Source organism: Chrysemys picta, chromosome 3 (assembly GCF_011386835.1).
Source record: "Chrysemys picta bellii isolate R12L10 chromosome 3, ASM1138683v2, whole genome shotgun sequence".
NCBI lineage: Eukaryota > Metazoa > Chordata > Testudines > Emydidae > Chrysemys > Chrysemys picta.
The window spans coordinates 52,993,542-53,017,605 of NC_088793.1; the positions used below are offsets into that span (position 1 = coordinate 52,993,542).

General features: G+C 41.2%; 1 protein-coding gene across 1 annotated transcript in view; it reads right to left on the reverse strand.

The window, feature by feature from the left end:
- LOC135982590 (protein eyes shut homolog) overlaps positions 1-24,064 on the reverse strand; it is a 497,350-nt gene that overhangs the window by 21,641 nt on the left and 451,645 nt on the right. Inside the window, exons 18-19 of the mRNA XM_065589961.1 lie at positions 6,296-6,420; positions 3,068-3,192 (exon numbers count right to left, since the gene is read on the reverse strand). Coding sequence (XP_065446033.1) covers positions 3,068-3,192; positions 6,296-6,420 — 250 coding nt within the window. The remainder of the gene's footprint in view (positions 1-3,067; positions 3,193-6,295; positions 6,421-24,064) is intronic.

The following is a 24,064-nucleotide window of genomic DNA, read 5'->3' on the forward strand; positions in this document are numbered from 1 at the left end:
AACAGTTTAGTTGCTATAGGTGCAAAGTATTTAAATGAAATGAGGTGAATTTTTAAAGGTTTATGTGAATCATGTTGACTTTAATGAGTTTCTCTTAGATGAAACCCATTATAGACAGTTTTTTTTTCCTTTGCATATTTTGGTTATTGATAACAGCAATTTGTAAGACAGGAAACACTCCCCAACTGCTCCTAACAGAGCATGTGCAGACACACATGATCCAACTTTATTCACTACCTAGAATTTCCTTTACTGTTAGGTCTGTAGTCCATCAGTTCGATGATGGCGTTTTCATGCTCTCTCTTTTTGTGGATTCTGGAGTGAATCTGAAGCCAAAGTGTGATGTGCATGCTCGTGAGCAGGTCGGGCAGACAAAGTAATTGGTGAGTGTCTTGGTAGCTATAGCAATGGTATGACACTTTTCCCTTGCAGCTAACAGTGAATTATTTCTGTCCTCTTCAAAGTCTTGGAAAGCTCTAGGTGTTGTGTGTTGCCAGGCTGATCTATTTGACACAGCCTTCTCGAAATCATCTGGTTTTATTGCAACAAAATGTATGCTGTTCTTGATGCTGTCCTTGTATCACTTTCTGGGGCGGCCTTGATTCTGATGTCCTTGTGCCAATTCTCCATAGAAAATTTTTCTTGGGAGTCGATGTTCAGGCATCCTAATGATGTGTCCAAGCCAGCATAGTTGGGCTTTTATCAGCGTGGCCTCAATGCTTGTGGCATTTGACTTTTGGAGAACCTCCAAGTTGGTAATTTTGTCTTGCCAGCAGATCCCCATAATGGCACGCAGAGACCGCATATGGAAGGCCTCTAGCTGTTTGATATGCCATTTGGATGGTATCCAGGTCTCACAGCCATAGAGGAGAGATGTGAGCACAGAAGTGTTGTAAAGTTTTATTTTTGTTGAAAGGGTTATTTGTGGGATTTCAGGACTTCGTAGCTTTCCTAGTGAGTGAGAAACTTTCTGTATCCTATTCGTGATCTCTTTGTCAAGAGATCCATCATTGGAGATTTTGCTGCCGAGATAGGTATAATTAGCAACTTACTTTAGTTGGAGTCAACTAATGAATGTGGTAGGGGATATAGAATGGAGTGGTGAAGATGATTGATTCAACACCAGTTTTCTCCAGGTTGATTGTAAGGCTAAACAATTTTGATACTTCAGCAAAGCGATCAATGATGTACTGGAGATCTCCCTCCGTGTGCTAAGAGGGCACAATCATCCACAAAGAGTGCTTCTCTTATTAGTAGTTCTGTTACTATTGTTTTTGCTTTAAGCCTTATAAGATTAACTGTTAACCTAAATAACTATAAAAAGACCTTCCCACCAGAGGTTGTTCTACCTGTTTTTTTACAGTTCCTTCACATACAACTTAGAATCATAGGGTTAGAAGGGACCGCAAGAGTCATCTAGTCTAACCCCCTGCCAAGATATAGGATTTTCTTTTGAAAACCTCCAGTGAAGAAGCATCCACAACCTCCCTAGCCACTCTGTTCCATTGTCCTACTGTTCTTCCAGTAGGAATTTTTTTTCTTGAGATTTTATCTAAATCTGCTATACTGTAGTTTGAACCCAATTCTCTAATAGTTACTTCTGCCTGTGACGGGAACCTCAAACCTCTTTATATCCTAATTTGAAGGTAACAGATTCCACCTGATGTGGCTGCTAGATGAGTCAATAGAACAGTTTTACATCTTTTATACAGAGTCATAGAACCTGTAACCTTGTAATACATCTGTAAAAAAAAAATATTGTTAGATTGTGGTAGTCCATGAGAATTTTGGAACAATATATATACTTCCATATTGGACTGGGTCAAATTCCCATTTTGTGTTGATAAGGAGAGTCACTAGTTCTAATTAATAATTCATTGTTTCATACTAGTGCTCAAAAGTATGAAATAAGGTCTAGCTGACATTGATTCTCAGTTTTACACAAACTTTAATAGAAACATTAATATTTCTTTGCTGTTCATTCCAAATTCTGCACATAGCTTCAAATGAGCTGTTCCTCAGATGAAAAAGATTTCTAGTTAATAATCTTCCCTAATTCTATAAAATTTAAGGTCTCAATACAGCCTTTTTATGTGACAAGTTAATTAGAGGGCTTTTTTCACACCTAAATATAAAGGTGAAAACAGAAAAGAATCGGATGACCACTTTAAAGATATATAAACCTGGAGTAGCTGAGGATAATTACTACTGTGCAAGAAGGACATATGAAATGATCATTTGATAACCTTGAAAACTGATGTCAATGCTTTAGGTAAATATCTTAATGTCTGACCTGCCAACTGATAATTTTAAGTTTATAACTTGAAAATAGGTATAATAATTGCCATTAAAAATAAAAAAAAATACCTAATTCTTTTCATCAGTAGATCTCAAAGTGCTTCATGATGTTTAATGTATTTATCCTCACAATATGCCTGTAAGGTAGGGAAAGTACCATTTTCCCCATTTTACTGTTGATGGACTGAAGCACAGAGAGGCTATGGTGTTTAGGTGCTTTATTCCCTTTGTGGGTCTGGCCTTAAATGACTTGCCAAAAGTCAAACAGGAAGTCTGAGGTGGAGAATGGAATTGAATCCAGAGCTCCAAAGTCATAAGTTAGTGCCCTAATCACTGGACCATCAACATTTACCCACAATTACCACAGAGTAGAATGCTATGTCACTATTGTTTCCAACTTTATGTAAAGAGAGATGCTACCGTATCTCAGATACCACTGTGTAGCAACAGTAACTAATAGTGACACATACAGTACTTTGAAGTGATAGATGATTCAATATAGATTTCAAACATTATTAATAGAGGTTGATGGTTCTGACAAATCCATTACAATACACTTAAATTGCATTAGATCATGTTTAGCTAGTGTTGGATGAACAACTATTTGGAATAATAGAGGTGCTACAATAGCAAAAATTGCTAAAATAGTCCAGCTGTTTGGAAATTGGGCATTATCTGAATGAGAATAAGAAGGAAAGGAGTGAAATAGAGATGCATTTGTGCATTGATAGTAGTAGATCAGGGAAGTAATGGAAATATAGAATCATACCACAAATCCAGGTTTGCAAAAACAGGTGTAACCCAAGCTGGGTTCCTTCTGGACGCAGATGCCATGTACACAGGGATTAGAGCTGCATTCATCAATATCCTCCTCACAGTTCAAGCCTGCCCATCCTGTCAGGATAGAAAACAATGCTTACTCAAAAAAAACCCCCTATAAATCCATACATTGACCTTAGGTCAGGTATACACATTAAAGTAAACACAAATAGCCCTGGCATATATCTATGTACAGAGATAGATTTGAATATGTGAACTGACTACATGATACTGTAGGGGAACTAAGTGCAAAGTATTTATTTAGCAACAGGCAATATTATAAAAAAGAGCAAGACATACAGATCTCACTAGTTCTGCTACTTTATTAAGAAGTTAATACTCTTAGGATGCTATGGAAATAATAATATCTACTCCTGCTGCCAGACATCAGCAAGTGTGTAGCCAGGAGGAGAAGACCTGGCCATATCCCAGCCTCACTGAACAAACTGCTGGAAGTTAACTAAACCTCCAGCTCAAGGGAAAGCTATGTCTATATTGTTGACTGGACCCTATTGTTTTGGATGATGGATGAGGTGAAAATCCTGGAGAGAGACCCAGTCCAAAAGGTCCATTTTGATCTGTCTCTCTCTATTTCCAGATGGTGAGGTGGTTATTAAAATCTCCAACATATATGGCAGGGTGTGGGAGCTCAGTAAGAATATTTGGGGTAGGCCAATCTTGGTTAGGCCATTTGCCACTCCAAAATGACCGACTCTAACAACGTCACAGAGGTCTGAATTAAGTGGGAGTGGTTCCATATCAGCAAAATCTGCTCTAACATAGGTAGCATGACCATATTTACTATGCAAACAGTAACTCACAAGGTCATAACCTTTGATGTTAAAAGTGGTTGGCAGAAAAGATTTGACGTGTTTCCTGAAGGCAGATTATATTTGTATTATATTTGGAGGCTGAGGACAAACTAATGTGTTTAGCAGGTGCGAGACCTTCAAAGGATTTTCAGGGATGGACCAATGTCAAAGGTTTCTTGATCATGGTTATGATAGCTGGTATTGCTTGATACTCCATGCTGGCCAGAATCTAAAAGATTTGGCTACTAACTGCAGCTTCAATTTCAGTCTTGGAGCATGGTTTGAAATGGAAGCAGGAAAGGTTTAGAAACAATATGAGGCACACATTTTTATATATAGGAGAATTGATTTGTAGGATCAGGTACTATCTGAAGTGGCCAAGGCATTGCTGATATTAAACAACATAGAACTTATCAATACAAATGATATACAGCAGTTAGTCCTGAAACATACAGGCCTACTAGATGACACAATGGAGGTGTTTTGTGACCTTGCTTTATGTAGTTCTACAAAACTGATATTCCTCCACTGACTCATAAAGGCTAATACACCTCTACCCCGATATAACGCTGTCCTCGGAAACCAAAAAATCTTACTGCGTTATAGGTGAAACCACATTATATCAAACTTGCTTTGATCCGTCGGAGTGCGCAGCCCTACCTCCCCGGAGCACTGCTTTACCACGTTATATCCGAATTCGTGTTATATCGGATCGCATTATATTGGAGTAGAGGTGTAGTTAAACCTGATCCAGATGTACAACTGTTAGTAGCTGCCAGTTTGAGAAATTTCTGTCTCGTCTGTTATCCCCATTTATAGTTTTCAGAAACATCTGACTACCTATTCATGACCACACATACCTTTAGTCAAAAATGTGTTGAGCAATTTATCACAATTAATGCTATTTTTTATCTAGTTAAAATAACTTTTAAAAATTTGTCCTAACACAGTTCTTAATCCATTGGTTTAGAGTTTAATTACAGTAATCAAGATCATAAACTTAATCAGGGCCTATAGGCACCTACATGGGGAACAAATATTTGTGAATGGGCTCTTCAATCTAGCAGACTAATAAGAAGGTTCAGTGGTTGGAAGTTGAAGCTAGACATATCCAGACTGGAAATAAGGTGTATTTTTTAATTAGCAAGGGTAATTAATCATTGGAAAAATGACCAAAGGGTTGTGATGGATTCTCCATCATTGGCAATTTTAAAATCATGATTAGATTTTTTTTAAAAATATGTTCCAGTTCAAAGAGGGATTATTTCTGGGAAGTTCTATGGCTTGTGATATAGAGGCAGTCAGAGTAGATGATCATCCTGGTTCCTTCTCTCCTTGGAATCTATGAAAACCCATAGATCTAGGTTTAGCCAATGTTTCAAACTGTCTTCATAAAATAATTAATTTTAATTTGAAGTCCTTTTAATATGTTAATTAGAGTAGTTAATTCTATCCATAGCCTTCATTCAATTTTTTCAAGTGCATCTGGCAATGTATGTACTAACAAGAGGGGAGGTTTTTTATAATGATCTTGTCTTTACATACATCAGATCAAAGACATAGTTTAACTTTTGAACTGTATATTTTAACCCAAGTTATAAACAAAAACAACTTTGTCATATAATATGTGACAGACCCAGACCAGTGGGGTACAGAAGTCTGGTAGAGGGCAAATATACTGGTCACTGGATGAGTAGTTTTCTGTTCCCTGATAAGTAACCAGAGCAGGGGCTGCACTAGAGAAACCAGGAACCTGCTAGAACCAGTTAAGGCAGGCAGGCTAATTAGGACACCTGGAGCCAATTAAGAAGAAACTGCTAGAATCAATTAAGGCAGGCTAATCAGGGCACCTGGGTTTTAAAAAGGAGCTCACTTCAGTTTGTGGTGCGAGTGTGAGGAGCTGGGAGCAAGAGGTGTAAGGAGCGGAGAGGGTGTGGGTGTGGGTGTGCTGCTGGAGGACTGAGGAGCACAAGCATTATCAGACACCAGGAGGAAGGTCCTGTGGTAAGACTAAGAAAGGAGTTTGGAGGAGGCCATGGGGAAGTAGCCCAGTGAGTTGTAGCTGTCATGCAGCTGTTACAGGAAGCACTATAGACAGCTGCAGTCCACAGGGCCCTGGGCTGGAACCTGGAGTAGAGGGCGGGCCCGGGTTCCCCCCAAACCTCCCAATTGACCAATTGACCTGGACTGTGGGTTCTTCCAGAGGGGAAGGTCTCTGGGCTGTTCCCCAACCCACATGGTGAATCTCTGAGGCAAGAAAATCTGCCAATAAGCGCAGGACCCACCAAGATAGAAGAGGAACTTTGTCACAAATAGTAACTATGAATTTAAAATGTTCTGCTTGAGAATGATCTGTCAGTAATTACCATGTTGACATTTGCAAGTGTATCCATTGATATGATCTTCACAAGTTGAACCATGTAGACAAGGTGATGAACCACACTCATTAACTTCTATTTCACAAAACTGACCAGAAAATCCAGTGTGACACCTGAAACAAACAACATTCCATAGTGATATACTGTGCATGTCCCATTATATGTAATATATTCTCTGTGGAGATAATTCATAAAATGTATTGACATTTACACTGGCAGGGCACAAGTGCACATATGTAATTTTACTTTTGACTAGTTTCTGTTGTACCTCAAGGCTTCACCATTAAATTGGTAGTGATCTTCTTGTGGTTTCATGATATCTCAACACCTCTTCAAATTTCTATCTAAACTCTAAAAATTAGTTCAAAAATAAATCTAATGGGCTCTGCTTGCAGTTTATTGGCTCTAAAAAGGTGGGTAAATAAATACTTGAAAAAAATCCTCTTCTTAATATGCTCTCGGGAAGAGATCCTTCTACTAAATTATGGTTTATTTAGCCAAGTAACAACAGTCTAGGTGTAGAAAATTATCTATGGTGAAATGTATCACCACTAGAGATAACTAGAGCATAAAGACTAAGGACTAGTAACCATGATTTGACTGTTGTTGTCAGGTGTATCTAATAATAGCTCTGCCTCAAAAAAATTTCCAGTATGTTTCAGTAGGTTTTCTGGATTTGACTTTTTTAAATCAAACCTGACTGTGTGATCATTTAGCAACACCAAGGTAGTGCCTAATAATTTCAACAATAGCTTGCAAATTATGGATTCTCAGCTACTCACGCTATTTGGCTGTGGTCCGTTGTATTCTACCTAAGACATATTCGGGCAGATACTTTTCCAAACTAGCAAAAGCAGTCTCCTAAGAGGGTGTGAAAACTGCTTTTTTCAGTTTGCAAGGTTTCAGCAAACCCCTAGTAGCATGTTTGGCTCACCTGAATATGCACCATGCTTATATGTTTTTGGAATTCAGGTCAACCTAAATCTGAAACCTAAAGCAAATATGAATCTAACCTAGGCAGATTTCCCATTTTCCTAATGAAACAGATGTATTTCACTGGTGAGATTGCCTGTGGCTCTCTCATCCTTTGTGCATGTGCACACATATGCATCCTCAAACACACACACGCCTTCTGCATGATAGAACTTTTATTCACCCACAGGACCCCACTCCTCTCAAAACGCCACTCCTATCAGTAGGCCCAAGCCCCTTACTTATCGTTAGGTGATTTGGGTGCAGGTGATGGCCCACAGCAACTTCTACCAAAGTCTTTGCAGGCAACCTATGGGGCCATTCCCTAGGAAAGTGAGCAAGAAGTCCTTATGTCCTTCCATCCTATCCAGGAAGCACCTTCTAGGAAGTGGGCAGCCTCTTCACCCCGTCTGTTCCTCATTCAAAAGCAGCACTGTGGGAAACAAAACTTTCTTGCTCAAGCTACTGCTTGTATTTCTCTTCTTCTTCTGTCAGAGATGTTCAATCCACTACTATTATTAAGTAGGTCCTTTTTGTAATCAGAGCAGGTAGAAGTGGGGGCAGAAGCTTTCCTTCCCAGCTGTCCCAAAAATACTAGATAGAAAGACACAGCATAAGAATCACCAACCCAGATCAGACTGGAATTCCATCTACTCTAATATTCTGTCCCTGAGAGTGGCTAGTGTCAGTTGCTTCACAAGGAGGTGAAATAAAACCCAAAATAGGCAGATCTAAAATAAAGTGAGAAGAGAAAATTCTTCCGAACCATCTTTGGTTAGTGGTTGGCTTATGCCCTGAAGCATGAGAATACATATCCCTTCTAAATTACCTTATCTAAAAATAACTGTGGATTTTCTAAATACCCTGCGTAAAAATAGATGGAAGAAGCAGGCCACCTGGCCGCTCTTAAATAGTTGTAAGAGGAGGTTATAGGCCACCAACCTACTGCTCCCCTAGACAACTAAGGCTATGTCCACACTTGCAACTGTTCAAGGTTACATGTGCATTGTTGTGCCATAACCCCCAACTGCCCGAATCTGAAGCCTTGAAGCATGTTCCTGAAGGAGAGCACACAGCGAGTAACATAGCACGCATGTGGAGTGTGGGTATATACACACCTCTACTGTGGTGTAGCCCTGTACCCTTCTGCAATGCAGTGTGGATGGGAGCAAGGCATGTATACGAGGTCATGAGTATCAACAGTCCTCCAGGGCCACTCCCATAATGCATTGAACACTTTGCTGTCTGAACCTTACCCAAACGTATAAAGAACCCCTGCCAGAGGACATGTGCTGAGCACTTCTGAACAGTTAATTGGGAACGCATGTTCTAAGAGCTGCCATCTGATCTCTGGAACACACGCAAGTGCTCATCAATGTGTGGTCAGAGTTCACCATCCTCCATAACTTTGCCCAGACTGGCAGGAACATACAGCTCTTCCGGGAGATTTCACAGAGGCTGAAGGAGGCTGGCATTCATGAGACTCTGTCCCAGTTCCAGGAGCATATGAAGCTCCTGAGGCTCCATACCAGAGTGTGATGTACTCAAAACAGTCACTCTGGGACAGAGCCTCACACAGCCCCATGCTACGATGAACTAGACAGGGTGCTCTCCTGGGCTGTAAATTCAGAGCCTGAAGTGACTCATGAGTTCCTCCTCAACCCCACTGGCCTCATAATATGATGGGATGCTGATGAGGGGCAGGGCACCAAGGATGCCCGGGGAGACCCACGGAAAGAGGAGCATGTGATTCTGCACCTCTATTCAGCAGACCCGGTTGAGGGAATCAATACTGAGGAGGACCCAGAGGTGCTGCAGGAACCAGAACACAAGGTTTGTATGTTTTTACAATGGACATCTTGCTCTAGTGATACATACTTGAAGCTGGCTCCCACCCCATTCCACCCCACCCTCCACCCTGACATGGTCCCTGAGCAACATATTGCTGTAAATCAATGATTTTATTGAAATTCCATAAACCATTGTCATGCATGTAGCAGCAGAAGCTATAGGAAAGATTTTAAGGAGCAGTCGCTGTGCCCCTGTGTCTGGGCATTTCTTGACTAGCACTTTGACAGCAATAGTCCCTGGGCCATGTGAGCTAGGGAGAAAGGGCGGGAGAGGGAAGGATTGCAAAAGGCGCCAGTGGAGAAAGAACAGTTTAATGGTTGTTCAAAGACCCAAAAGCATTGTTCTCCCATCCTTTCTTCTCTTTAGGAACAGGAGCCATATAGAAGGGAGTTGGAGATGGTTGCTAGCTTGGACACAGGCTTGCCTAGGTCCAGGAACAGACAAGGTGAGTGAGGTAGGACCTGTCACACAGTCTGTAGTGACTCACAACTGTGAGTGCCTACCTCAAGGGAGACTGACAGAAACAGGGCAGACACTCCAAACCGGTGGTGTTTCTAAATTAGATTTCACCAAGCCAGTACCACACATGAATTCCTGGATCGCAATACCAGTCTTACCATGGAGTCACAGACAGTCCCCTTAGATGCTCCAGTTTATCTTGCTGCCCAGACAGTGGTCACTTATACCAAAGATCACATCACATTTAGGTTGCTTTCAGTCCCAAGTGACCAGCCACTTACCCCAGATCAATTGGTATTCTAGATCTTACATCAAAGACAATGCTGGGAGTCAATTCTATAGTAAATTAAGTTAAGGTTTATTAGCTACAAAAAGGAAATGAGAGTTATTGAGAGGTTAAAGCGGGTAAAATATATGTACAGGTGAGTCACTGTCTATAATTCGGAATGGTAGCAGAGATGCAGTCATCTTACAGTTTCCCCAAATTCTCTCAGGGCTACCCAGAATAACTCTGGGGATCTTCATCTTCTCATTCAATTATTCTGCCCTGTTAGAATCCAAACAGTACAGAGATGAAGGATCTTTCCTTCAGTCCATTCCTGAAGCTTCTTCTGACAGAAAACAAGCTGACAGTGTCTCTTCCCATGTGGGCTTTTCCTTTGCTGACAGTGTGAGGAATGCTTTTAGATTCTTTGACCTCCCAACGTCACACACAATGACCACTTGTTTAGAAATTAGCACTTAACTGTTAAAGTTCTTCATTTGCATTCTACAAGGCTTCTTTCTCCTTTGATGGGTTATTTAGTTACAAAAGTAAACACTTGTAAATGTTTGCTGTTAAATTATAACAGGATATGGATAATTGACAATAATTGAAGTTGAAACTCCAAATACACTCTTATACATTTAACAATTACTTTGATCTTACTAATACAAAAGTGAATTGACCTCGGGCTTTGGCATGAGCTGGCACCTGGTCTGCCAGCACCACAGGACCAATTGTTGCCTCTCTGATATCCTGGGATCTAAATGGCTACAACAACACTGCATACATCAATGTGTGAACCTAGATAAGTTTCAGGTTCACAAAGAAACCTGAGACTAGGCAAGCTTCTGTTTTTGTAAAGCCCTCATGTCTAAACCATCATTGATTGGGAAGTACTGATATGTGATTTACCAGTTCTTGGATTAATAGTCTGTAAAATGAATGAAAGATCACAAATGCTTAACAATAAATGAACTTTTGGTCTCTTAGGACTAGCAAAATCTGCTATGCCATTCTCATTAAAATTAATTGTACTCAGCATCTCTGAAAATCAAGTCACTTATTCAGGTGCCTAAATATGGTTCTATGAACATAATTTTACAGTTATAATTTGTACATGAGTGCCTAACGTTGGAGAAGGAAAGAGAAGAATCTTTGATAAACCTGTAAATTTTACACTTTTAAAAGCACGTCAGCCACATTATGATGTAGAATAAAAGTAGAAAACATATAATAAGCAAATACAATTTGCCCTCATTCACCCAACTCAGATGGAATATATATATATATATATATACACCCATGAAAGCACTCAGATGCCCTGAAAATCAAATCCCACAGAAATCAGTGTGCACAGAAAACCATTTTTCTTTCTTTTGTTGTTAAATTAGACAATCATTTAATTTAAAGGCTACTTAATGCCAAAACAAAAGTCTTGTTAGACATTTTCTTATTAATGTTATAGTACACAGTGTTCAATTTACTTGTGATTAGATAGCATAACTGTGTATGAATACTGTCCAATAATCACAGAGTGGGAGCTGCACTACAAAATCATTCTGGTCAGTTGCAAAACAGCTAGGATTAAATACATTTGCTCTGAGTGTTTGCAAATCTCAAGAGAGAGTGTACCTTTATTATTAGAAGCCTTCCTGAAATCAACCATCTTGCAGTTGGAATAAAATGCCCATTTCCTGAGAGTGCTAATAAAGTTATTGTAATTATTGGGGATATTCAGTACCCCAACCCCATAGGGTGCCAGTAGCATGCCTGATGTACTGCATCTCAGAGAACCATAGGTGCTTCAACAGCTAGGTCTTGTAGACACTAGCCCTGGTTGGTTCCAATAACCACACAGACACTTGGCAAGGGGAAAGATTTTTACTAGGGCTAGCAGGAAAGGGGAAATGTTTCAAATACTGTATGTATGTACAGAGAATGAAGCAGTTACAGTTCAAAATCAGCAACAGCAGTTCTTGTTTGGGTCCCTGGAACAGTCCAATTGAGAGTCAGGGCTCTTCAGGCTTAATGCCTGGGTGCCCTCTCCAGCCCAGTCTCTATTCAAACAAAAAAGCATTTGTGGGTATTCAAGTCAGGCTCAGTCATTCTCTCTCTCTCTCTCTCTCATTGGGCCCCTTTGCACTGGTTCCCTGCCCAGCCACTGCTCCTCCCCAATAAGTCTCACCCAGACTTGCACCCAGCTGTCATGTCTGGCACTCACAGCTCATTCCACATGAGGCTTTATCTACAGTTCCTAGGGTTTGTCTGTACCTTCCTACTGCCATATGGTTCCCACTCCCAAACAGACCCCAGACACTTTCTGGTTCAGAAATTTTCCACTTACCAAGTCAGGGGAAGGAGAAGTGCAGTGAGGGGGAGGCTGATAGGAAACATAATCCCTTGTTAATATGGAAGAACTTCTTCAGATATTTAGCCATATTAGCATGAAAAAGAGATGTAACCAAGACATTTTAAAAAAAAAGTCTGGTACAATGCATTTGGTATCACATTTTTGTATTAGACCTAAACAGTGTGCTAAGTTTCCACACTTGTTTACAAAGTTTCCCTGATAATACAAATCTGTATTAGACAGTGGCCATACTTTTAGATAAGCAGGTAAATTTACCCCTTTTGGTATTCTCCAAAAGAATTATAGGGCATACTGCAAATACTGATGCAACTTCCTTATCTAAGGCAAAATTAGCCCAAATTTAAGGTTGTACAAATCCTGTTTCAAAACTGATTTACTGTGGTTGCATTTAAAAATCCAGCATTTCTACACTGAGGTATGTAACATGCCACAGTTTTCCCTTGCAGCTAGAACAGAAAATAACTGTCCTGTGTTGCATTTGTTGGAAAATGTTGGCTTTTTCACAGTGATTGCTCTAAATTACGCTATTGAATAATAGCCCCAAAACAGCAAATAGTAAATTTGTGACATTTTAGTAATATAGACATTAGAGATGGGGGAAAAAAAGACTGTCAGATTAACAAGTTCATCCCCTTGTAAGTGTGGGATATATTCATGATATGTATCATGTATCCAATATTAAAACAAGATTGCACTTAGTCCTGGCCATAATGTCAAAAAGAGAATTAGATACAGAACCTTCACACTGGCCAAAATCAGAAGAGTAATTCTGTCTGTAATTCTCTGGAAAAGAAAATCAACTCATAACTAATACATTAGAGTGTGTATTTAAATTTAAGAAATGTCTTTGGTATTGTTTACATTCTGATACTTTCTTTCTTTCTAGATTTTCAGTGTCTTCAATTGGGCTTACAAAAATGCTAATTAACTGTTCTAACCCCAGCCCACTTTAGCAAACTGTACATTACAATGTGATCATTTCTTTGTAATATTAAATTTTATAATTAGCAAGTATAAGTAGAAATATAAAATTCAGCTCCAGTGATAAACTAATTTTAACATGATTTGCACAGTTAGCTCAAATCCTTTTTGAAAATATTTTTTTATGAGCAACTCAGGTCATAAGAGCTCTGTAATTCATAAAGGAAATATAATTCTTTCAGTGGCTCAGCACTGGGATGATGTTTATGTGGGGAGATTTTAATAAAAGAGTCATCTATAGGTGAAGAATTTCATCATGCCAGGACTGATTGAAATACTGTATACTGATTAATATTTAATAAAAAATAATGCTTTTTGAAATAAATATGCACATCTGGCTTTAGCAAAAGTAATGGCTACATCTTATTTAATGAAAAAAGTTTGAGATTTTTAACTTACAAAAGCTGCCAACATGAGATTTGATGTTTCAGTACTAAAATGAAGCAAAAGTTCATTGTTCATTTCTTGTTCAAAATATGTTTAGAATCTAATCTAGTGATCACAGTAATGACCAGAAAGCCCTTTTCTTTCTGCTGGTTATTTCTGATTTTTCTGTTCCCTCCCATCCTCCAGCAAATGCTGAACTGATACAGTGCACTTACCTCCTGTCAGTCATTAACAGGAACTGTTGCCTTAATTTATTGCAGGCACATATAGTACCAGGACAAAATATTCCACTAATGAGGATAGGCAGGAGAATAAAGTTCACAACCAGGGAGAGTTTCAAAGTGAAAATCTGCAGCTTTATTAGCTTTTAAAAACAAACCTTTCCCCAAAACATCAGATACTTACTTGGGTCTAGTGTGGTGTTTAATGACCTCATGACTATGGTGACCATATACCCTGTTTTTAAAGGGACAGTCCCATATTAAAGCCCTCTGGTAGGTGTCCCAACTTTTTCTTTAAAACGGGCTAATTGTCCTGTATTTTCTGTCTGGCAGGTCCAACTGCTGGCTGGGTCCCTGCTGGCCAGCCAGCCACCCCCCAGTGGTGAGTGGGGGGTCCAGAGGCCGAGGATGGGGGTGGGTGTGCAAGGCTTGTGGCGGGGCAAAGATGCAGCACGTAGGGCCAGCTCTCAGCCAGCAGGGTTCCACCATCTGTCTCGTTTCTGGTCAGCACTGGCTGCACACTGCAACCTGCGGTGGCCAGTCAGTGCAGGCAGGTGCCAGGTAGTGGTCAGTTACATGTTGCCTCTGCGGCCCACCCATCGGCCCTTTACATGCTTCTCCTCTGTCTGTCCTCTTCCTGCTTTGCCCCTTCACCCCACAGCCCTGCTGCTCCTCAATATCCCCCCACAGTGAGGCACTTTCTACTCCCAGCGCTGTGCAGAGAACCAGCCCCTGGTGGGAGTGCTCAGCTCACCAGCAGCCCAGCTGGCAGGCTCCTTCCTCCCCGCACTGCCTCTGGCTGGACTGGCACCCGAGGGAAAACCCAAGACCCTCTGGCCTGGGGCGCTGGCCAGGAGCCAAGCCCTGATGTGCCAAAGACCCACACAGCGCTGACATGGGGAAGCTAAGCTCTAGAGTGATTCGGGGGGGGAGCGATTTCCAGTCTGTTCATGCCCCGAACCTGCAGGCTCCACAGCAGACCCCGGGGCAGTGACTTAGCGCTCTCTTTGCCTGCTTCCCACCCAGGTCCTCCCCTCTGTCCCCAAGGCACCTCTTCTGCTGAGCCACTCTCTGGCCAGTTTCGCTGAAGCCCCTGCAATCAGGTTTCCAGGGTCCTGGTGCACAATGCATCCTTAGGGCTTAACTCCTTGCTGCCCACGCTGTAGTCCAAGAACAGGAGGTGGCTGGTTATATTGGTGGCCAGCAGCAGCCTGGCTGGAGGTGTTAGCTGCCTTTTGACACTGTGCGGGCAGGAAAGGATAAGTTGCTTCCAACCACACGCGAGTGGTGGGGAGGGGAAGAGATGAGCTCTGCATATATGCAGGCCAGGTCATCCCTTCCCCCACCCCCCCGTGGCTGGCTATGGCTATGACATGCATTGCTTTGGAACTGGCAGCGTTAAAGTCTGTAACATTTCATTAGCAGCACAGCCGAGAACAAATGCAAGAGAAAAGTTTTAGTGAATCAAAATACTGAACATTTAGAAATATTAGTAATATATAAGCATAATTTAGATATTCTACTTCAGAAATTCATTCTGATGACATAATACTTTTGATATATAGAGTATTATGTAAGAGGGAAATTAAAACATAACATTTTACAACTTCGGTTCTAATTCTAGAACAGCTCTCTTTCCTCCTCCACTTTTGTAAGTTATTTTTAATGTACTTGTGATGGGGTGTATCAACCCAGCACTGGGCCAATGGGGGCTGACCAATTGTAGAATCATAGAATCAGAGAAGGTTAGGGTTGGAAGAGACCTCAGGAGGTCATCTAGTCCAAGTGTCCAACCCCCTGCTCAAAGCAGGACCAACACCAAATAAATCCTCCCATCCAGGGCTTTGTCAAGCCGGGCCTTAAAAACATCTAAGGATGGAGATTCCACTACCTCCCTAAGTAATCCATTCCAGTGCTTCACCACCCTCCCAGTGAAATAGAGTTTCCCAATATCCAACCTAGACCTCCCCCACTGCAACTTGAGACCACTGCTCCCAGTTCTGTCATTTGCCACCACTGAGAACAGCTGAGCTCTATCCTCTTTGGAACCCCCCTTCAGGTAGTTGAAGGTTGCTATCAAATCCCCCCTCACTCTTCTCTTCTGCAGACTAAACAAGCCCAGTTCCTTCAGCCTCTCCTCGTAAGTCATGTGCCCCAACCCCCTGATCATTTTCGTTGCCCTCCGCTGGACTCTCTCCAATTTGTCCACATCCTTTCTGTAGTTGGGGGCCCAAAACTGGATGCAGTACTCCAGATGTGGTCTCACCAGTGCCGAATAGAGGGGAATAATCACTTCCCTCGATCTGCTGGCAATGCTCCTACTAATGAAGCCCAATATTCCATTAGCCTTCTTGGTAACAAGGGCACATATTCAGCATCTCATCCACTGTAATCCCCAGGTCTTCTTCTGCAGAATCACGGTGGGTACATTGCCCCTGCTGCATATGCTCCAGGTGCAAGGCACAGATAAAAGGAGGCATCCCAGCTTACTCAGGACTGGTTGAGGAGGAGGAAGGATGTGTGTTGCAGATTCCTGCAGAGTAAGTGCCGACCCTCCAGACTGCTGATGCTGTGGACCCTGACTACAGTGTGGAGGACCAGCCAACCACAGAGACTGACAGGGATGCCGAACCACTGGCTGGTTATTATAAGGACTTTGTGCCTGAGTTTGCCATCCTAGCAGCGCCCCTTATGGACCAGACAAAAAACTCCCAGCCCAAGAGGGTACAGTGGCCGAGGAACTGCGAACACACTTTCCAAACCCTGAAGGATTGGTTGAGTCAAGAACCAGTCCTACTGCACCCGGATGTCTTGAAGTGGTTTATGCTCCAGACCGATGCCTCAGGGGTGGGACTTGTTGCAGTGCTATTCCAGGAGCACGATGAGGAAGAACACCTGATAGTCTACCTATGTAGGAAGTTATTTCCCCAGGAAACAAGATACTCAACAATAGAAAAAGAGGTACTATCAGTGAAATGGGGAACTGAATCCCTATGTTATTATCTGTTGGGAAACTGATTCCAACTCATCATGGATCATGTGTCCCTTTGATGGACCTACTACATAACACCAGGATTATGAGATGGTACCTCTCCCTCCGGCCCTAGAGTTCAAGGAACTTCACCGCCTGGGCCAGGCACATGCAAATGCTGACTTCTTTTCCTGAGTGGGATGGGAGGAAAATGAGGGAGGACCACCAGTGGGTCCTAAGTTGAGGGGGAGAGTGTGTGATGGGATTTATCAATCCCACACTGGGCCAACAGGGGATGACCAATCACTGTGGGCCCAGGAGACCATGCCCTCTTGCTCCTGCTGCACATGCTCCAGGTGATGGGAAAGATAAAAGGAGGGAGCCCAGCTCAGTAAGGACTGGCTGAGGAGGAGGAAGAATGCGTGTTGAGGCTTCTACAAAGGAAGCGTTGACCCTCCAGGCTGTGGACCCTGATTACGCTGTGGAGGCCCAGTCGACCACAGAGACTGATGGGGATGCTGAGCTGCTGCCAGCTGAGGAGATGCCCAAGACTGATTTTATGGTGGGAAGTGACTCAAGGAACGTTTAGGAGCTGAGGCTTGAACCCTTAATAGGGTCCTGGATCATAACCCGGTGGAGTAGGGTTTCCTTCCCTCCTTCCCCACACTTGCCACTAGGCCTGATATAGACTGATTGTTTCCTCTGCCCCACTCAGGGGGTCAGAGCCCCCAAACTGCTATTACTTGCCCCAGCTAGGAGGCTCATGTGCTATAGACTTATTGTTAGCTCTGCCCCACTCAGGGGTCTGGAGTTCCTGATTGTGATCGCTTGACTGAGTAGGGAATCTCGACGACTGTGTATCAGGCTGTATCAACCCGCACTGGGGAAATGGGGGCACCCACTGCTGGACAGATTGAGTCCCTGTGACAGTACTCTTTCGAGGAGTATAAATAGTTATGATTATTATTTTTTAAAAGAGACTGAGGATATGGAGTAAATGCTAATACTAATAATAATTATTAAATGTTAATGCACAGACACTTCATATAGTTACTGTGTAATTTTTCCTAAGAAGTTCAGTTTTTCCTCTTAGGAGAAATTAGCCAGTTGTTTCAATGGTATTTTAATCTAAAAAAATCATCACAGATAACCCAGGTAAAAAGTTGAAAGAACATCAGTGTGTGTTTGTTTGTTTTTTGTCTTTTGTGATTTTTAAAGTTAAACAGGTACTTCCACAGAAGCAGAAACTGTCAGACAAATTGGAGTAAAAGAGTTTTTCACAATCCTTTGTGTTTCAACAGGTTTTCAATCACATAACTCATTTCCCCTTTGACACTGCAGTGCACAATTTCCACTTGAATAAAAGGGAAATGTGTACATGCATCCAAGGGAAGAATTTAGTCAAGTTGGTTTTGTGATTTCATGGTCATATCTACAACAGAATATGAATTCATGAATACATGACTTTATTGCAGAACCAAGCAAGAAAATCTTAGTTCAGACACTGAGGACTAGAACTTATAGAATCATAGAAATGTAGGTCTAGAAAGCACCTTGTGATGTCCGCAAGTCCAACCTCTGCACTGAGGCAGAATCAAGGAAACCTATCCTATCCTTGATAGGTGTTTGTCTAACCTGTTCTTAAAAACTTCCAGGGATGGGGCTTCTACAATGTCCCTTGGAAGCCTATATTTGAACTTAACTACCCTTATAACTAGAAAGCTTTTCCTTACATCTAACCCAAATCTCCCTTGCGGCAGATTAAGCCCATTACTTCTTGTTCTACCTTCACTCAATATGGATAACAATTGATTACCATACTCTTTATAATAGGACTTAACATATTTGAAGACTATTATCTGCTCCGCACTCAGTCTCCTTTTCTCAAGACTCAACTTGACCAATTTTTAAAAATTTTCCTCATAGGTAAGGTTTACTAAACCTTTTATCATTTTTGTTGCTCTCGCTCTCCAAGTTAGCCACATCTTTCCTAAAGGGTGGCACCCAGAATTGCAGATGGTATTCCAGCTGAGGCCTCACCAGTGTCAACTAGAGTGGGACAAATACCTCCCATGTCTAACATACAACACACCTGGTAATACATCACAGAATGATAATTAGCCTTTTTCACAACTGCATCACTTTGTTGACCCATAATACTGTCTCCTTGACAAACTGCTAGTTGTCCTGAACTCCATTAGCGTAGATTTTCTTCCCATGAGACTTTACCTAGCAGTTCTCTGAGTTTGATAAAATCTGTTTTTTTGAAGTTCATTGTCCTTATTCTGTTGCTTTCACTTGTCTTGATGTAAGATCTAAAATGGTGAGGCTAGATGTCTTTACATCACTTTTATGATCCTTCCAAAACTAGGGCTGTCTGGGGACTATTTCCACCATCAGCATATCAAGACCGCTGTAATTTGAATTTGGCTGTTCCAGCTGCTGGGAATTAAAGGGGTACACCAGTATTGCTCCAGAGTGCTTGTGTAGGGCAGGCTGCACCAGCTATTGCCAATTAGAAGATTATCACATGCAAATAAAATCTAAATTGGCCATTTAAGCCATCTTTTAGACTGCTTTGCACTCCTGGAACTGAAGAGTAATAAACTGATTTCCAAAAGGCTGAAGGAAATTCATGTTCACATCTTTATAGATCTGTAGTTCAGTCAGATTTGCAGTATCTCTGTTAGAGTAATCAACTATTTTTACTCTAGCTGCCATACTCAGTTCCAAAATACAGATGATGGTAATCCTGCATTGCACCAAATGAGATCAAAGTGTCCATTGCCATAAACTTCAATGGAAGCAGGAACAAATTCATTATTAATACGTGTGGGTCATATTTACTTTACATACAGTTTTAGCAAACTATTGCAGCAGTTGTTGCAGTAATTTAGGGTATGGCTTATCTCAAGTCTCTAATACAAGTATTAATTATATCAGACAATACATCTGTTAGGGGGCTTATTCCTTCACCATCTCACTTTCCTGGTCCTTCTCGCATGAACAGAGAGCAACAATACCCGAAGTCCAAAGGCGCAAACAATTTGATGTTTATTGGGGTGAACTTCCAGCAAGCATGATTCGAGTTTTCTTCCTAGCTCTGACTCCACAGAGCTTTGTCTATGTCCCTGTTCCTGTTCCCATTCCCTCCCCTTAGCAAAACATGATCCCAATTCCCCCACCCCTGTTCCCATCCCCTCCCCACTTCCTGATTGACTGCAGACTATATAGTAAAACTTGAGTTCTGCTTAGCTATACCTTAACCAATCATTTTACTGAAATTTAACTAACCAATCCTAACATACTGTAACATGGTTATTTAACCAATTATATTCCATCACCTTAATTGGTTTACACCCAACAAAATTAATTATACAGCAGACAGAAACAATTACAGAACTAGACAGAGACCATGCAAATAAACATACAAAACAATACAGAAGCGAGGATTTCACATCCCAGCTATTGATGTGAGTTCTTGGATGCTATCACACTAAGTTTCCTTTTACATCTTCTGGGCTCTTCCCTTTCTCTGGAGGTGATAGGAATATCAGGACAGGACTGTATTCCTAACAGCCCAATAGCACCTTATTTTAATGAGACTAGTTTGGAATGTGAGGATGTGACCGTTCACTTCTCAGCTTATGGCTGCCTCTGCTGCTTAGCCAAAGGCCTTACTTAGCCTAAGAACAAGGCCTCAGACTGTCACAGTACGAGAAGGCCCTTACACTGACAGACAGTGATTTTGATTCTTTCTTTTATACGTCTATAACTAGCTAAGTAATAAGAATACACATAAATTCTTAAAGTATAGGCCTTTACAGACGGGCTTGAATATCTATATCCTAACAACATCAATACAGTAAATGCAACAAGAAAGATTAATAAGATACAGATATAGAAATTACTATTATGTACTATACTTAAACACTGTTTAAACTTGGTCATAAGGGTTTACTGTGAGATAATAGGCATCATGAAAATCCAATGACTCAATGGCCATTCCAGTCAAAACCAGATAATCCCAATGCAGAGACAGCAATAGAACAACAGCTCAACCATGGGATTTTCTGAGAGAATTGGGAACTCTATTATATGTATGAGAGGATCTGGGAAGAACAAATTCTTGTAAATTACTGTGTTGTTAAATACAAGAGAGGCAAGACAGATGTTATCTTCACCTTTACCCACTACAATCATACTGCACATTTCAATAGCATGTTCCTTCCATTTGAACTAGTTACACAGTCAGAGATGAGGACTAAGGTTTAATGCATGTACTCCCATTTAGCAGGTCTGGTATCTGTATATCATGCCTTAAAAATTCAAACTGAAATGGAAAAGATACTGCTGCCATAACATTTGTTGCTAACCTGTCTACAGACTACAAAAACAGTGAAATGTTTATCAGAGAAGAAAATAGCATGTGTTGGCAAGCTCACTTGATCCACATTTTAAGGGACAGGATTGATTTTCCCTCCACACAGATAGAGAAGACAGAAAGGATGGTCTGATAAAGTCAGTAACATCCTCTTCTGCTTCCGACAGCCTCCTGATCCATTGTGCAAGCCAAGAACATCTTAGTAATAAAATATAATAAATTGTAATGTGTGATAAAATAATAAATAATAATAAATGATAAATAATTAATATTTTGCACCCAGAGATATCCATGCAACTAAGCCAGTGGCCTCTCCCTCCACACATGGAGTGACAGAAGTTACTGGGGGAGCTTGTTAGGGACAGCCTCTGAAAATCTCCAGATCTTTGAGGTTCCTTTCCAAAAGCAGCCAGCACAAAGGGGTACGTATGGACCTTCCAGCCTGCTTGGCTCCCACTGGGCACAAAGAGACCTGTGGCACTGAGAGAAGTGGCTTCCCTTCCTCCCATACCTTGAGGGGAATGGCAGCAGACTTCACAGTTTCCTGACATCATCATTCCTTTATCTTTCCTTTGCTGTACTGCCATTGATTTTTGGTCCCCCTTTCCCACCACTACAGCCCTTCAGATACTCATCCTCACTCTCCCTGCCCATCCTCCTTTCTCTCTCCTTCTTTTCCATTCTCTCTTTACCCACCGACCTCCACTCTTGCTCCAACAATCCCTTTCCACCACTCCTTTTCCCCCTCATAAGAACATAAGACCTGCCATACAGGATCAGACCAATGGTACATCTAGCCCAGATCCTGTCTTTGACAGTGATCGGCGTTTCAGGAGGAGTGTACATAATAGGGCAATTTGAAGAAATGCATCCCTGTCTACACCTCCCAGATTCTGGCAATCAGAGGTTTATGGTTTCCTGAGCATGAGGTTACATCCCTGAACATCTTGATGGATCTATCATTCATGAACTTATCTAGTTCTTTTTGAACTCTGTTATACTTTTCGCTGTTACAACATCCCGTGGCAATGAGTTCCACAGATGAATTGTGAGCGCTGTGAAAAACTATTTCCTCTTGTTTGTATTAAATGTGCTGTTTATTAATTTAATTGGGTGAGCTCTGTTTTTTGTACTTGGGGAAGGGTAGATAACACTTCTCTAGTCACTTTTTCCACAGAATTCAGGATTTTATAGACCTCTATCATATACCCCCTTAATTAGGGATGTTCATCTTAGGAAAGAGACAATCTTTTTAGTCTCTCCTCAGGCTGAATCCATTCCATACCCTTTATCATCTTTGGTGCCCTTCTGTGAACCATTTCAAATTCCACTATATCTTTTTTGAGATGGGGCGACCAGAACTGGGTACAGTATTTAAAGTGTGGCTATCCCACAGATTTATATAGTTGCATTATGATATTTTCTGTTTTATTTTCTATCCCTTTTTTAGCAGTTTCTAACATTCTGTATGCCTTTTTGACTGCTGCTGTGCATTGAGCTGAATCTTTAGAGAACTATCTATCCTTAGTTCAACACCCCCTCCTTTAATGATGACAACTAATTCAGAACCCATCATTACGTATGTGTAGTTGGGATTATTTTTTTCAATGTGCACTACTTTGCCATTATCAATGTTGAATTTCATTTGCCATTTTGTTGTGAAGTCACCCAGTTTTGAGAGATTCCTCTGTAACTCTTCACAGTCAGCTTTGGAGTTGAATAACTTTGTATCATCTTCAAATTTGCCACTTCACTGTTCACTCCTTTTTCCATATTGTTAATGAATACCTCGAACAGCACAGTCCCATTATAGATCCTAGGAGGACCCTGCTGTTTACCACTCTCCATTGTGAAAACTGCTTTATTCCTACCCTTTGTTTCCTCTCTTTTAACCAGCTACTGATCCATGCATGAGAGGACCTTCCCTCTTAGCCTATGATTACTTAGGTTCCTTCAGAGCCTTTGATGAAGGACCTTGTCCAAAGGCTGACAATCCAAGTACATTATATTGACTGGATCACCCTTATCTCCATAATTATTGGTCCCCTCAAAACATTTTAATAGATTGGCGAGGCACAACTTTCCTTCAAAAAAGTCATGTTGATTCTTCCCAACCAAATGATGTTCATCTCTGTGGCTGATAATTCTGTTCTTTACTATAGTTTCTATCAATTTACCGGGTACTGAAGTTAGGCTTTCTGGCTTGTAATTGTGAGGATCACCTCTGGAGACCTTTTTAAAAATTGGGATAACATTAGCTACCTTCCAGTCATGTGGTATGGAGGCTTGTTTCAGCTATAGGTTATACACTAGAATTAGTAGTTCTGACATTTCATGGTTGAGCTCCTTCAGAACTCTTGGGTGAATACCAACTGGTCCTGGTGACTTATTATTGTTTAACTTATCAATTTGTTCCAAAACATCTGCTACTGACACTTCAACGTGGGCCAGTACTTCAGATTTGTTGCCCAAACAGAATAGCTCTGATGTTGGTATCTCCCCCACATCCTCTGCAGTGAATACTGATACAAAGAATTCATTTAACTTATTGCAATGACCTTGTCTTGCTAGAGTGCTTCTATAGCACCTTTGCTGTCTAGTGGCCTTACTGCCTGATTGACAGGCTTCCTGCTTCTGAGGTAATTAAAAAAAATCTTGTTGTTAGATTTTGGTCTTTAGCAAGTTGATTCTCAAATTCTTTCTGGGCCTGACTTATTATACTTTTAAACTCAGCCTTGTAGAGTTTATGCTCCTTCCAAATATCCACACTAGATTTTGACTTCCAAATGTTAAAGGATGCCTCTTACGGCCTCCATTTTTCTGCTGATCAGCCATACTGGCATTCTTTTGGCCTTGCTATTGTCTTTTTTGATTTGTGGTATACATTTAGTCTCA